Source organism: Amblyomma maculatum, chromosome 5 (assembly GCF_055883805.1).
Source record: "Amblyomma maculatum isolate TAMU_Amacu chromosome 5, ASM5588380v1, whole genome shotgun sequence".
NCBI classification, from domain to species: domain Eukaryota; kingdom Metazoa; phylum Arthropoda; class Arachnida; order Ixodida; family Ixodidae; genus Amblyomma; species Amblyomma maculatum.
Window position 1 is genome coordinate 132,248,742 of NC_139348.1, and position 16,417 is coordinate 132,265,158.

A 16,417-nucleotide genomic window follows, 5' to 3' on the forward strand; every position below is an offset into this window, starting at 1 on the left:
CAGGTGTGTGTATGTGTCTGTGTGTACAGGTGACAGACTCTAGGTGCCAGTACAACCGGGGTAGCTGTTTTTCGTTCGCCGAGAGCACGCTTACGTGGATGACGTCGAAGAAAGCCTCACGGCGCTCGCTCGCCGCTTCCTTGTTATCGTCGCCTTCTTTAGTTGGTCTCACAAATGCAGAAAAAATAAAATTAAAATATAAACCCATGACGTTGGTTGGAATAAAATAAAACAGGATTAGTAAGTTATGAAAAGGCGGGATTGATTAAGTATTTACTCAAGTAATGAATTATTTACCTACTCTTTATTACTAATTAGCTTATTCACTTATTAATTAATTACTAAATAGTGCCAGTTGCGTAGCAGGATGCGGCACTCAGGCTTTCGCCTTTCACTATTTTAGTCGCTTAAGTCCCTCGTAATTTTGTTTTCATGTTTTTTTACTGCTTATTATGAAAAAAAATCTTTTTTTTTGTCTCCAAAGGCTAGCGTTTTCTGGCGGCCAAAGAGGCGAGCGAAGCCGGTAGGCAATCACTGCGCGCCACACTCCGCGAACAGCTCAGCCAACGAGGTGAAATAAGCATTGCTATTTTGACTAATACAACAAACAAGTGTGTCTTTCCAACTATCATATAACGGTATGAATGATTACACAAGCGAAAAAGTGAACGCGTTCTGGTAGTTAAGCTAAAACCTTTCCTGAAGATTGAGGATATATAACAACCCTGGTCATGTTTTGAGCCACCGCGTGTTATCGGGTAAAATGTCCTGTCGACGCCCGCTATCGTGGCGTCGGCGGCACAAACAATGCCTGATTGGTCGTCGACAGAGTTGCGTGCACCGGATTTACAGGCGGCCCCACTTCGGACGTCACTTCCGGTTGGGGCGCGTGTGTGCGCCTTGGCACTCGTGCAGAGGAGAGATGAGGAGGGTCGGGAACCGAGTCACCTGTGCAGACGACACGCGAGTAGAGACGAGATTCACAAGTGGGCGAGGCAGCAACGAACGAAAGTAGCGGTGATTGGTCGGGCAGGAGGAGACCGGGATGGGCGGGGCGAGTGACGAATAAGCTACGTAGATGAGATACGCCGGTGACGAGCGCCGTCGCGTGGTGATGGTGTCTCTCTCACATCCAAAAGCACACGTCGAAGGAAAAAAAAATCACACGCACAGACACACGTAAGAGTCCGTAGGGCGTCGAACGAGGCTCCAGCGCTGCTCTTGAACGAAGCCCTCGCGCTTCGCGGTGATATGATCGTGGGGCAGCATCGCATGGCTGGGCCGATGACACGCCTTGCCGATTGCGTCACTTCCGCGGTTTTGGCTGCGTCACTTCCACCCCGACGGGATAGAGAGCAGTGCACCAAACTGCCGGAAGAGGGCGCTTGATGGCAGACTCCATCGTTTTGTCGAGCCGCTCTCTCGTATAACAAGCCCGTACGCGATTTGCATTATATAAAGTCTCCACTTGAACAATTCGATGATGCTTGTGAAAGGAGTCTCTTTTGAAAGATACAAAGATTCCGACGACCGATCGTCGGGTGCCGCGCCGACTGTCCACCACTGTCTCGGCGCCGACAAAATGGCGCCACGCTAAGCCTTGTTTTTTTTTTTTTTTTTTTTTTTGTTGAGCCCAGGCGCTTTGTCAACGCGCGCGTCACTGTGGCCTCCCGCTCCTCCACTTGGGGCAGTTGAAAAGCCTACGCGATAGCTATTCTGAATACATTCTCTCGCACACACGGAACAGTTTGTTGTTCTCGATCGACTAAAGCTAAGTGAAGTGCAGTAGTGTCCCGTCGACGACACTATAAATCGCTGTGCTTTGTTGCTGGGCTGTGGATACATTCCACAGACGAATAAATAAAGGGCACCGGCTAGCATTAGCGTAGTTGCACAGAAAACATTTTTCTCAATCAAGTATTGAGGGATGAATTATCTGACCGTATTTCCGAACATTGTATTGCCACAAGCATAACTATCGACATACTATGTTGCGAATACCAAGACGCTCAGACATCATTATTTATATAAAAACAATTGACAAGTTTAACTATGTAATAAACATCGCAAAATAATGTAAATAGAGGGATGTTGACTACGTGACATTATAGTAAGTACTAAAGAGTAGGAAGAATATTTAAATAAAAAATGAAAATAAAAAGCACGTTCATTTATATAACAGTGCCCAGAACTGATATTTGTGCTTCAGCATCAATACTTGCAGAAAACGACACGATTTCCTCTCATTCAGCCGAACGTAAGAAGGGAGCGACACCGCTGCTGAGAACAAGGTGAAAAATGTTTTTGCTAATGGCAGCTTGGCGAGTGTGGGAACGGTGAAGATAGTAGATCGAACCAAGTACCGAAGCGCCATCTATGAACCTATGGGCGCCGTGAAAAACAACTCTGTCTCTCGCCTGACGGAAAGGCATGGACCACAAGGTCCTATTCCGTTCTGGCCGAAATTCGCGGAGCTTCACTAGACTAGGCGCAGATTTCTTCCAGCACAGTCGGTACATATCTACAACCGATCCAAGGAGCTCTCCCATAAGTAGTCAAGCATTTAAAAAGTGGTTACTTGGAATGCAGTCATCTAGAACACATCGTACACATTGTTTTGTGACGGTGACGCAAAGGAGTGCCGAAAAAGTTTCAAAGTCTTGAGTGGCACTGTGCTGTGGCGTCACGCCAGTCAATTTTCATAGCGCTTATGAAAAAAACAGTACGGTACTCATTAGTGCCTACAGTCAGTAGTGGATAGGAATTGTTTGCGGTTAAGGAAGCCAAAGGTGCATCTTTTATGATTTACCATTTTCAACAAAAGCTTCTGTATAGCATCTGATCTCAACTTCCATATTGATCGGATCAAAAACAACCAGAGCTTTAATAAAGAGGTCTCCTTTTGAGCAGAACTCCTGAATGTTCATTGTATTTAATGGCTGCGCCAATTAAAGCTGTGAGATAATTAGTAGCAAGGAGGGCTCTTGAACTAAAGAGCATTTCTTTCGATTTCTTTCCTGATAGTGATGAATGCACGTTAATATCCAGAAGTGACTTCGATCTCTTGATACGTATGTATGTAAATTTGGTCTAAGTAAGCGTCACTACATGGCGGAGTTTGTTGACGCACCATCTGTCAGCGATACAAACTGCGCACAAGTTCCACAAGCTAAAATTTCAAACCTGCAATGGCGGACGAATAGGGATTGTCCAAAGTGGGTCCCGGTTCAGGGCAGTGTCTGACGTCACGGGATACTATGGCGCATTTTCGAACGAATATAATATCATAAGTAATGCGGGTGAGGCCTCCTTTGTAGTTTTGAACCGAAATAAAATAGGTAAAATCCAGAAATTCGAGTTGTTCAAAAAAGCGTAAGTACACCATTGTTAACCTGAGAGGCATGGTCGAAGGAAGCCCAATGTTGGTACCGAAATTAATTTCAAGCCACATCTTCGTGCAATTTTCCCTTGCGTCACCGGTGTTAAGTAAATACTTGACAACGGGGCATTGTTAGTAGTTGCCCAGTTTTAGTTAAGAATAAAGAGGGTCCGTAATCTGTGCTCTAATATGACCTCAAACCAACGTATCATCTGAGCTGGGAGGATTTTTGGCTGCGAGTCCAAGAAAAAGAAATGCCGCTCAAGCTCTCACACAAACTCGGTGCTGCGACGAGGTCTCCGCACAGCCTCTTCTTCGGCGCTCGAAAGTGAGTCTTGACGCGTGAGCGTCCTTATCTGCAAGTGCACAGCAGAGGCTACAGGAGACTGATTGCTGGTCAGTGGTGAGGGAATAGCGCGTCCTCAGACCGGCGTGGTTCTGCGCAGCGTCTCGAAAGAGAACTCCCGCGAGTACTCTCTCGTCAGGTTGTCCGCCGTGGTGGAGACCGTGTTACAGGTGGTGTCCCGCGAGAAGGGCGGGAAGTTGTAGTACGACAGGTCCCTCATCGACTCGGAGGCGGGCAGCCGCGGCCTGCCGCCGTGTTGGTGGTGCTGGTGGTGGTGCAGCCTTGCAGGTGGCGACGGCGGCTCGAACGCCAGCGATCCGGGCTCAGACCCCGTGTGCTGCCTCCGCGAGGAAGAGCTCCGGCCCAGCAGGCCAGGCGGAGAAGAGGAAGACGTGTGGTGGTGGCGCTGGCTGCCCCCCGTGGAGGCGTGTCGCTGCAGCGGCTGCTGGTACCGCCGGCATCCCGGCAGGTGGTCTACGGGCTTGAGGCGGTCCAGCTTCTTCTTGAGTTGCTGCTGGTAGCGCTGGATGCAGAGGAAGATGGAGAAGGTTCCGGCCAGCTCGCAGGACATGAGCCCCGTGACGGCCAGCAGGAAGGAGTAGCCGTAGCTGTAGGTGAACAGAGGCTCTTGGAAGGAAGACTTTGGCCGCAGTTTGGAGCCCACCTCGGCCTTGAACGTCGAGATGTAGATCACCATGCCCACGAGGATCATAAGACCTGCGACAAGGAAAGAAAGATAAGTAAGCTACAGACTGACACCACACTGTGCTTTTGACATTGAGCAGCGGAAATCCAGACGCGCAGAGTATTGTGAAGGATCTTTCCCAAAATTGTTTGCCACTGTGTCTCGGAGGGGAGTGGAGTTGAAGCGTGGAATGTTATAAGTGAGCCGCAAGTCTATTATTTCCCGTCTTATGAACTTTCTGGCTTTCCGTAGAATGAAGAAGTTTGTCAATGCCGCTGATACAGCAAGGTGAATTTGATACTTAATCACAAGTGAACGTGTGACTACTTCATAGTAAAATGATCCGGTACAAGAATCACCCGGAGCCAAAAAATTGGAGGACGCTTACGCTTCGCCTTTAAGAGTTAAATTCGATGGCGTTATCGGGCCTTGTTCACTGTACTTAAACTTCAATGCTCTGAAGTCAATGAATGGATGCATAAGGCTTTGAATCGGGCGGCGGCGCGCGCCATCTGTTGCGGAAGCGCCGTACGATCGAAGGAATTTTCCAGTGAGCGCAAAATCGCAGGTAAGCAAAGCGGAGAGGTTCTTTCCTGCTTGCTTAACTATTACTTTCGTAATTAGTTTCTTTCCAATGACACACTTAAATAACAGGTGACAGTCATAAAGCAATGCGTACATTAGGTCCACCTTTATTCGGAGAGAAGCAATGCGGACCTGTGGCGGAGTGGTTGCGTGCTCACCTCGCACTGCGAAGGAATTGTGTTTGATTCCGCGAGTTTCCGCGGAACATTTATTGATTCTTTACTTTCGTCAGATTTTCGCATTGCAACCACAACGCCGACACCGGCTTTTCTGCAATACAGGACCCTTTTACGCTATTACATAAAATTGGGGCCAACAGAGAGGAGTCCAAATTAATGCTCACCGGAGAGTATAAAGGCGATGCCACCGGCGAAGGTGAGCACACGTCCGCGCCGAAACAGGTGGCCCAGGAAGCAGAGAAGCTCCCCCACCACCAGCACCAGGGCGCTGATCAGGATGAAGGCCGAGGCGCGCTTCACCGCGTCTGCAATGGGGAAAACGGTGACGTTTCCAACTGAGTTGCGTGAAAAGAGCAAGACAGATAAACGAAGAGCCGATGGTGGATATTAACCAGGCACATGCCCGGTGGGCCGCTGTACACGAGGAGAGACAGATGTTGGGAGTGGAACAAATTGTAAAAGAAAAAGATGTCACCCTGTAAATGGAATTGACCGTACGTCTTTTTACAATCTTTTTACAATCTTTTTACAATCTTTTTACAGTCTTTTACATTATTTTACAGTTTTCTTTTACAATTTGTAGCACACCCACGGTATGCCTGTATAGACGGGCGCTGAAACCAGTAGAATTTTGATACATAAACGACATGACGTCGTTCGATGGTCACGAATGCAAGTGCCCTGATCGTATAGCTGTTGACGAGTTGTGGAAATGGCAGTTAGAACTGCCCACTGCTGGTTCTGGGGACACTCGCTCACCGCCGAAGCTGGAGCAGTGGCAGAATAGGTGTCCAGTCACTTCCTCATACCTGCAGCGGATGATTTGTGTTTTAGCCCTATGAAAAAGAAAGGAGTTAGATGCTTGTGCCTGTCACAAATGGGAGAACAAAACGTAGTTCTTTGCAATATGCCGGAAGCCTTCACATAACAGCCCTGAGCAAATAAATGACCTAAGCACCAGTTGCTGTAACACTAGCATGAAAAGAGCGGTGCTAGAGCTAAAAGTGGTTAGTGTTGGGATACGCCTTCCTGTGTACTAAAATGTATTCCGTGTTCGCACCTTTACGCAGCTTCTTGCTGAAACATAAGTGCGAAGTGTTTTACATGGTTGAAGAAAAACCAGAATGATTACACGAAGAAAAAGGTGTAAAGGTATAAAAAGCGGCGATTTCATTTTACGATATACGGGTCTGAAAATCAGATGATTCGAAACATGCACGGACGCGGAGTTCACGGCGGAGTGCAAGAAATGAATTTCAGTGCTTCCAAATCGTTAGCTTCGGCGGCCATTTCCTTAAAGCCAACCACTGATTTTGCTTCGGACTGTAGATTTGTTTGGGATGTCATTCCAGCTCCTAACTTGCCTGAACAAAATTTATTCCCATAGCCTATTTAATTTTTATGGTAATAAAAATAAAACTTCTCTCATCAAAACTGAGGGAAACAGGTGTTGATTGATGCATATGTCTAATTTTGGCATGAACACAAGATTCTCATAGCTCCTTAATATCACAAAAGATGATAATCATACACACAAAAATTAGGTCATATAAAAGGGGTTGGACATCTGTGCTATAAAGGCCGTAGAATACAGCTTCAGCTTATAGACAGGTTAACTGGATGAGTCTAATGTAAAATAGATGCTGGAATAATAAGGTGAATGTTACAAGACTTCTAATAAATATTTTATGTATTTATTCCCATATATCGCACGAACAGGTAACTTCTATAAAGAGAAATTATTCTTGGTAACGAGTATCCATTAGTTCTAAATAACCATGACGGCACAATGCCAGGTACCTTCATTCTACACTCTTCAAAAGAAACCTGGTTGTGGCATGAAGCAGGCTACTTCGTGTGTTCTAGATTTTATCTATTTATTTAAATATGCCACATGTACTTCTCAGACCAATGCAGGAGACGTTAGACAATATTAGTGTACATAAACTACACAGATTTCAGAAAGCAAAATAGATTTTTACCTTTCTAATACATAACCAAAGGGTAAAGATAAAATTACACAACTAAGTTTATGTAATGAATATAAATGAGAAATATCTCTAGTGCCGCGCACAGTACAACATTATCGGGAAATCTATTATAAAAAGAAATGAAAGCTGGAGACTGAGTGCCAATGGACATTTCTGTGTGTCCTAAAGAAGCGTCCTGCGGGCTTTGCAGACAACGTTTGCAAGCACGTGTGCTATAATTAGAAGCTGCGCTCCAGTATCAGTATCCAAAAGTTTGAGCTATTAAGAAAGCATAATAGAAATGACCTTAATCCTGATGCCCTCGGAACCAAACCCGTTGCCTTTGTAAAACGATTTTTTTTTTTTTCACAAGCGCACATTCTACGACAAGACGTTGCTTTCTAGACCTGGTACGCGTGCGTTTCACCAACAATTAAAGCACAATGTAAACCATATCTAAACCATGCGTGCCTCAAAAGCAAACTAAATAAGGTTGCAAACCGTGAATTCTGAAAGCGCACACTCTTGAGAGGCTGCCCACGAAAGTGAACATGAGTGAATTCAGCTTGCCACGAAGGCGCAGTGTTTAGCACCCCGAGCTGCGTCAGTAAAAAAAGAAATATAGAGTCAAGGTTGGCGCTACAGAGCATTAGTCAGCGAAAACTGTGAAACAGTTTGCAGATGTCGTGAGTTCTTGCTCTGATGGTCCTACAAGATCCAGAATGATATCGCGCCCTTAAGGCCCCCCCCCCCCCCCCCCCCCTTTCGTTTTCTGCAAACCTCAATGTATTGCCCAAGGTATTTGTAAAACATTATTTTCTGCAAACTTAGCCATTATAAGAAGAAGCTTCTCTCAGGTATGAGCATGACTTAGCTCTACTCACCATGTCAAGTACCTCAGCAGTGCTAACCGTAAAATTATCTTTCCACCTTTGTAAATCAAGCTTGTTCGCTGGCATAAACTCGTAAAGAGAAGAAATAGCTTTCGTGAAAAGCTATGAATGAGTTCACACGCCATGACGAAATGTGCCAAGTACCTCGTCATCGCTCACCCGTAAATTGTTTTTTGTTAACTTTAAAAAGATTTTAACTGGCAAGTTGCTCATCTGACAAGCTGCTCCCGAGAAGCACGCATGAGTTTGCCTATCATGAAGGCGCGAATTCTGTTACGTCTTGCGCACTCAAAATATTCTCCAAGATATTTTTAAAGCCTAAGTATTACTGAATTTAGCCATTGTAAGAAGAAGCCGCTCTCGGTTATGTGATAAACAGTTCTGTTCACCATGTCAAGTACCTTACGCATGCACACTATACAAATACCTTTTTAATTTTTGTAAAGGGTGCTTTTCTGCAAGCATACTCATTATGAGGAGAAGAGGTCTCGTCAAAAAGATTTACATGTTTTCACATGACACAAGAATGCCAAGTACTAAGTACCTGTATACTGCTAAACTATTCCATGAGTTTTATAAAGGAATTTAATTGGAAATTTTACCATGGGACAGGAACTGCTCTCGCGAAGAAGCCTGTTATGAAGGCGCGAAACCTATTCAGTCCCGGGCACCTCAGCATATTCCCTAAGGTATTTGTAAAGCATGTTGTTTGCAAACTTAGCCATTTTGTGAAGTTACCGCCCTTGATTATGAGAATAGATTAGTTCTATTCACCATACCAGGTGCCTTAAAAAGGCTATCTTTAAATATGCTTTTTTAAGCAACATAAAGCAGGTGCTTTTGCAAACAGGCATAGTGTAAGGAAAAGAGAGCTCATGGACAAGTATACATGACTTGACATTCGCAATTCTAAAATCTTCTGTAAGCTTTATAAAAGAGTCTCACTTGCATGTTCACCATCCGAAAGAAGCTGCTCTCATAAAGGAGAATGTATGAGTTGTACTTATCCTGAATGAGCAACGCCAAATCAAGCCTGCATACATCAAAAAAGAGAAATGTTCTAAAGGCAATTGTAAAAGATTTCTTTCTTACAAACGCTCGTGTTGAGTTGCTTCTTTTCTAGCTCTGGCGTGCTATCGGGCACAGTACTAAAATAAGTAATTATGTTGCGTCTTTATAAGGAGATAGCTTCTCCAGTTATTGATGCTTACAATTGGCTGCATTTTAGATTAGCGCTCTGTCTAAAGGAGCACGAAAAAAAAAACTGGTGTCAATTTAACTTTTATTCTAACGCTGTACTGCTCTTAAAAAACAGGTCGCTTCGCATTCGATAAGCCGCAAATGCTTATATGAAGGAACCCTTCATCTGTCGTGGGCACCGTTCGGCCCGATGCATACATGGTCATAGGCGCGCTGTATTTCTCTGATGTGCACAGCCCGCGTTCTAAACTTGAAGGTATTTAAGGAGAAATTAGCACGAATACTTGGAAAGGGACAGAAGAAAACACACACGACGAATGTCAAGCGCTCCTCAGGGTATCATCAGGGTATCCTCAGGGTATTCGAAGGGCTCTCATGATTAAGGGGAGCTATAGTTTGACTTGCTGGTCTATTTGCATGACTTGGGAAAGCAGCGCAAAAGGTGCGGACGTACGCGAAGGCGGACAAAACAGGCACCTAAATATAACGACAATTTACTTAGAACAACGAATAACTTTTACGTGCAAAGGAGCGAAAAAACTGCAGCGAAAAAACAAATGCCGAACTGAAAAATACTCACACCGAAACACCTGACTCATCTTGTCTGTCTTCGTGTTCTCCTCGTATTTTGACGCTGCCCCCAAAGTCATGTCACGCGAAGTTATTCAAGCACAGGTCATGTTCTTAGTTACCATTAAAGAGAATCCATACTGCAAAAATCTCTTGGAGCAGCGGAGGCTTATAAGTGATGTCCGAACGGCCCGAGCATCGCCGGTAGCACTGAAGTTGCCTAGGATATTGAACTTAAAGAATGATATAGTTCTTTCCTTTGTGTCAACACTAATGTTTTACATTTGTCGCTGGGCTCAACACTGAAATGCTGAAACGAAAAAAAAAAATGATGTTTAGGCTTTGAGTGATTAGGTTCTGTTGTTTTGCAGATGCCGTTCAAAGCATAGAGTTCCTCACACTAACTAGAGGGAAAGCTGAGGGCGCTGCACTTCAGCCACCATGGGCGCGCTAAAAATCATGGGCTGCTGTGCTACTTGATGTGGGACAGTCGGTTTTTCTCGGGTGCGTGGAGTGGCGTTACTATGATGTTTCTTTTTCGTCATCATCATCATCTCAATGTGCGTACATAGACCGCAAAAGCCATAGTAGCGAAGGCGCAAAAGCAGACGTCGCTAATAAAAAGTTTCTGTTTCCCGAAATACCACTAAAAACTTCCTTAATTGATTGCACAACCATACATATTTTCAAAACATTTTTTTCTTTCAAAGTTTGTCTATTAAGTGCAAAATATTGGTATTTGTACTGCTCAAAACTAAGCCAATAGGAGAAAGAGCCGTCGCTTATATTGGATAAATCTCACACTGGCATGCTGTTCCTCTCTCTTATTGCAATTTATAGTCACAATATTCAATATTAGGACATTATTTACGGTAGAACAACGTTTATTTTTGCATTAGTTTTGGTCAAAAGTTGTAGTTCTGCACTCGGTAGCTCTCCGGCCCAGGCCCATGATGTTTTGAGCGCCCATGGTGGCTGAACAGCTCGTCAGGAAACTCCATGTAAACTCCCATAGATGGCAGCACAGCTTTCCCTCTAGGAAAGAGTAAGAAACTCTATGGTTCAAAGCACTAATGTAAGCTTAGGCGAAGCCTACCAAGCTGCAAAGCCATAAGCCAATCTCGTGCTGCCAAATAAGGAGGGAGAATAGGTCATGCAGAAACCACATTGCAGTGCATAGAGCAGAATGTAAAGATTGCGAAGCGCATCTCAATCAGACCAATACATCGTTGCCCAATATAAAGATGTGACGTCGATGTCTATGTACGAGGCATGAAATACACAAAGGCTAGGTGATACCTGCATCAGCAGCTCGTCGATGACTCTCTTCCCAAGGGGACATTGGTATCTTAAAACAGTGTTGCTGCTTGACTCGTGTCGCTTCTTTTATATGCTGCCTCACCTGTTGCAATAAACCATTTGGTTGCTAGTCCGAGTTTGTGTCTGTCCCTCTCTTGTCCCGTATTCTATAGTGCTGTTTTATTCCATTCTTGAACGTGGTACCAACCGGCTCGTATTCGCAGCATCCTGCACGATGTTAAGCTTGCAGACAGATTTGCCAAATCCATAATCGGCAGCTAAAACTGCCTAAAAGCGCAGTTCACGAAAATAGAGTGTTAGGTGTTTCAGGTGATTTGGAGTAAGTAAAATTGGTCTTTTCTTGTTGCTAGACAAAAGGCTAATGCCGAAGCTTCGATGTAAATGAAGGCCACATGGGCAGCCTTATGCTCTTGTGGAAAGGTGTGGCTGCCGTAGGTTCCTCTCCTGCCCTGTTAAACTCTCTCTTTTGCTGACGCTGGTGCGTTATTTTAACGAGTACTGTGCGATTGCCGCCATTTATTGTTTAGTATGCAGCGTTTTTGAGATAGCTAATAAATCCGCATATTATTCGGGCAGCAAATGTGCACGTGATATACATAACTTGCGTAGACAAGAAGCCGAGCAGAAAGTATAATCTATATCGACTTTTGTTCTCCTTGTGTTCTGCTTTTTTACGGTGATGGTGGGGAATTTTTCTAAAGGCATCACAAGCCAAAGAGCGCGAAACACACTACGACTGCTGCACGCACGTATAGGTTGTGGGCATTAAGGTTTTTAAAATGTTTATTCAAACCAATGTAGTTATACACGGTATAAAAGAGAATGTATGACTGGTCGTTTGTTGTAAGGCCGGTATGTTTGATCGAATAATTAAAAATAAAATGAAATATGTTTATTTTGGTCGTTCTGCACATCCTAGAGTATGTGCGAAGAACTGTTCATTTTTCATAGTGCATATGTTTTTTTCATTTTGTGCATACACATGCACCAAAATGGCGGCGGACATATTGCGAAAATAATTTAGATTGTTTTGATTATGTAGGCTGTGGAACAATGCTGGAACTTGGGCTTCATGATGACGAAATTCATAGCAGCGTGCCACTGGCGAGACCAGGACCACTAGCGGTCACATGGCGCTGCCTATTTGCGTGATTTATATGGGTATTCGTCAGGAAAAATGTAAAGGTACAGATTTCCAATCTTCTCTTTTAGTAATATCATAGCAGCGTTTACCAGACGGTCGTTCAGCGCCCCCTGCAGGACCGCGCAGACGAAAAAAAAAAAAACAAGCTGGTGCGCATGCGCACGAAGTGCTTGCCAGTTGCAGCGGCGTCTGCTGGAATTTTCCGCAGACGTGTCTCAACTGCCGCTGCTCGTTTGCTCATGTCGCATGCAACTAGTCTCTCCGCAAGGCACCGCTTGTCCTTTCCTCCTCTGAACCCCCCTCCCCAGTTCCTCCTCGCCTTCTTTCACTTGCATCGACAGCGACTACTGCGGTTGCGTGATAGGCGGGCAAGGAAGCCACAGCAGCTAGCTCTCTAAAATAACATCCGAGCCGTGCAATCAAGCTTTTCTGATGCAACCACACCATTTTGGCCGCCAGTGGGGGCTGCCTCGTTCGTTGCCGCTACTCAGCAGGGAAGTTTTGGCTCAAAACCAAACTATAATCATTAGGAGTATCGAAGGATTCCGCCACTTGGTAATACCATTACGGTGCCGTTTTTGGTACCTCAATACAGCACATCTAAATATTTTGTAAAGTAGGCTTCTTTGCAAGCACACTCTTTATGAGGAGAAACAAACCGCAAAAAAAAAACGCGCAAGTGCGAATAAAGCAAATTGCCTCTAAACACTAATGCATGCTCTCAGATGTTTTTTTTTTTTAAAAGGCATCATCATCATGCTGAATACTTTGTGACAAAACATGTTTCCAAAACGCAGCAGGCTGTGGAAAGCTAGTGGTTAAGTTTTTATATGCAGCCTTGATACCCGTTGAAGGTTATCTTTTCTTTTGGGGCATGGAGCAGCAATTATGACACTTCAGCACTTAATTAATGTTGCCGCGGAGATCTGCGACATAGGGCAGCGCATGTCTCTGTCCGCTGCTGCATTTTCCCAGCAGCACGAAGGAGCCACCACAAAGGAGATGGTCGTACTCGTACTCACAAGGTATTGCCATCGTTGAGTCGTTGGGATCAGGACTGTACTCTTCCTTTGGAAAGTAGTCGATCAACACGCAGTGCATATCCGTTTTACCGGCTGCAACGTCGAGAAAGAAAGGACAGCAAAATGACACAGATTAGAGAAAGATATTAGGCACAAATATACGGCATCTCGTGAGACAATATGTAGCAGCAGTTGTGTTTACCCTCGGGTACTTTTGAAGCTTTTACTGTAAGCAGAGAGGTTCACACAGGTGGTAGATTATTTTGGAGAGAGAAGGTGGGCGGCGATGGGTCTAAGGCGGCAAAGTTTTTCCGAGCGGACCCCTGAATAGGTTGTCAAGGTGTGGCGGTGGCTGGTACTCGGTGCTTCTCGAGGGCCGAGGCTAGTCGCTTTTGCTCGAGGCCCTACCACAGGGACTTGTTTTTGTACAGAAAAAAAAGCGCGTACACAAAAAAGAGGATGAAACACACAAGGAAGGGTTGGTGCCGAATAAAAACTGAGATTACTTACAGAGTTTGTGAAAAAATAACCTTTTTTTTTTTCATGGATCCTAGCCTATTTTTTAATCACTGTTCAATTCGCATTACTAATTTACCTTATTTCTGAGTCACTCCTCATATTTGCAAGATTTTTGTTTTGCCCGAAACGTTTCAACATGTGCATATTTTTGAACAAAGGCCTGGTCGACATCTCTAGATGCAAAAACCGGCTACTCTGTATACACACAAAATTACGCTGCTTACACGGTGTAATCGGACAAAAGGGCCATTTTCTAACTTGCACCAGCTGGACCAGTGTAGCAAAACGCCAATACCTTCAATGTTTTTTTTTTCTATAAGTGTATGTTAAAAATTGGTACTAAAGCTAGTTACATATTGATAGTATTGCTATAGTGCATATATCTTGCGCATACCAAGTAGCCTAGCGATGATTAAGCCCGAATAAGGCTGGATTTGTAATGTAGTACTGCAGCGGACTAGCGTTGCGAAGGAACAGCAAGTCTGCTTTGGGCTTTATTAACATTTCATTGTTATTTTTTATTTGACATTTTGTACTTATTATTCACGCCTCCAGTCCGACCAAGTTGAGGAGTTTCATTTTAGGCTGAATGTGGCTTCCGTTGTTGTGAACTGTAGCAAGAAAGAAAGGAAAATTGAACCAGAAACGACTGCGCCGCACATTTAAATTTAAGGCTTTACACAGGGGCTCGCAAAGCATGCAGATTTCTTATAGCGGATGTGGTGCTCAAGGTAAACAAACACGTTAGTACAGCAAGCTCAAAAATATAGCAGAGAAACCTGTTTTTACGTTGCCATAAAAGAGATGTTTACATAAACACACGGGTATTAAACACTGTAAAATTAAAGAAACAACACAAATGAATTAGTTGCTGTTCCAGTGACCCACCGATGGATGAACCAACGATTCGTTATAGCGGGAGGAGGAGGTCGACAACCCGGTTCCCAAGCAGCAGTCTCAGTGGCCGCATACACTGTGGCTTCGGCCAACTCCCTTTATTGGGCAATTTAGAAGAGTAAGAAAGAGCGAAGAGAAAAGGAGAAGCGTAATAGATTGGGCCGGCCATCTGTTGACGGGGAGGAGAAAGAAAGAGGAGGAGAAGGAGGAGGGAGTGCCCAACTAGCAGCGCGAACGCAGGCGCCGTCGCCTTCCCCGCATCTGGCGCGCAGCGCGACGGCAGTGCGGTGGCGAGCGTGGCGTTTGCTGCTTGCGGCCGGCGGCCACTTTGGCCGTGCCGCGCCCGCTTATTAATGAAACTTCACGATCAGGTGCGGCCCAGGCGGGATGCGGAAAGGGAGGGGAGAGGCTTCCCTATAGCGACAACCCTTCTCTCCCTAGCGCATAGCAAGCGGGCGTTCTGCATGCGCCCCGCCGCCGATCTAGCTCCCCAAATGGGCACGCATGCGCGTGGTGGCCTGGACGCGAGGATGCAAAAAAAGAAGGCAACGCCAGGCGCATTGCCGGCGCTCCGTCAGAACGGTGGCCGCTGCCGCTACCGACGTGTGGCTCCCGCCTAATGAAGAATATACAACGCGATGCTTGCGTACCCTACACAGAGCAACTGTGAGCCCAGATTGAATATAAACAAGCTTTATCAACCTAATATTTCGTGTGGCAGAAAATCAGTCACTCACCGCCCTTCGGAAATGACGTCACGAAGGGAAAAAATTGTGTGTCGGGAGAAACGATAGAGAAAGTCGTCTCTTCCTGTTAGGTTGACGTGTCGTGGAACGAAACGGCCTTTCCAGGTTTTTTTTTTTATCTCAGCGAGCCTCCACTAGGTGTAGTGCCGTTTTTTTAATGAACGCTGTGTGTGTGTGCGTCGCTGTCTCCCGAAAACATTATTTTGGTTTGGTTTGGTTTCTAGGGCTTAATGTCCCAAAAGCAACTCAGGCTATGAGGAGCGCCGCAGTGGAGGACTCCAGGAATTTCGACCGCCCAGGGATTTTTAAAGTGTAGTGACTTCGCACAGCACCCAAGCACCTTGCTATTCGCCTCCATCGAAAAGGGTCGTCTCCGCCTGTTGATCCCGCATCCTTGGGTCTAGCAGTCGGGCGCCCTAACCACTGATCTACCGCGAAAAGGAATTTCTTTTTTTTACAAATTTAGGAGTTTTTCAGTCGTAGTATAATAATAAACGCCATAGAAGTGGCCATGGAGACCAGAGCCCACAGGGGAGTGACGGTGATCTGGCAATTGAGATTGGCGATCCCTACTATGCATAAGTACAACGAATTGTCGACATTATCATGCCCAAACAGTTGCAAAATGTGACTGACTGTAGCTTTACCAAAGAATATTTTGCATATTATAGGAAAACAGACAAGCTCGCAGTCTAGGCATGCTTTCGTTATTGTAGCAGCACAGCCTTGTTCCACTAACGAAGTGCACATTCAAGAGAAATCAGGTCAGCCTAACCAGCTGTCATGCTATGAGTGCTGGTTGAGTTGCGTAAAACTATGCGCACAGTTCCTCCTGACCTAGGATGCTGAACTGAACTCTTTTTAACAATTCAATCTACAATTAGTTAGTATAGTGAAATATATTTATATCAAACAAATAGGATTTGTGTGTAGATCTAGAGGTGATGACCGCAAGGTTTAAC

General features: G+C 45.1%; 1 protein-coding gene across 1 annotated transcript in view; it reads right to left on the minus strand.

Moving 5' to 3' along the window:
* Positions 1-2,188: 2,188 nt before the first annotated feature.
* The window catches only part of stg1 (stargazin-like protein), a 53,450-nt gene continuing 39,221 nt past the window's right edge, over positions 2,189-16,417 (minus strand). The window contains exons 2-4 of the mRNA XM_084603297.1: positions 13,294-13,386; positions 5,339-5,479; positions 2,189-4,442 (exon numbers count right to left, since the gene is read on the minus strand). Of these exons, the coding sequence (XP_084459423.1) occupies positions 3,802-4,442; positions 5,339-5,479; positions 13,294-13,386 (875 nt within the window). The 3' untranslated portion in view covers positions 2,189-3,801. The remainder of the gene's footprint in view (positions 4,443-5,338; positions 5,480-13,293; positions 13,387-16,417) is intronic.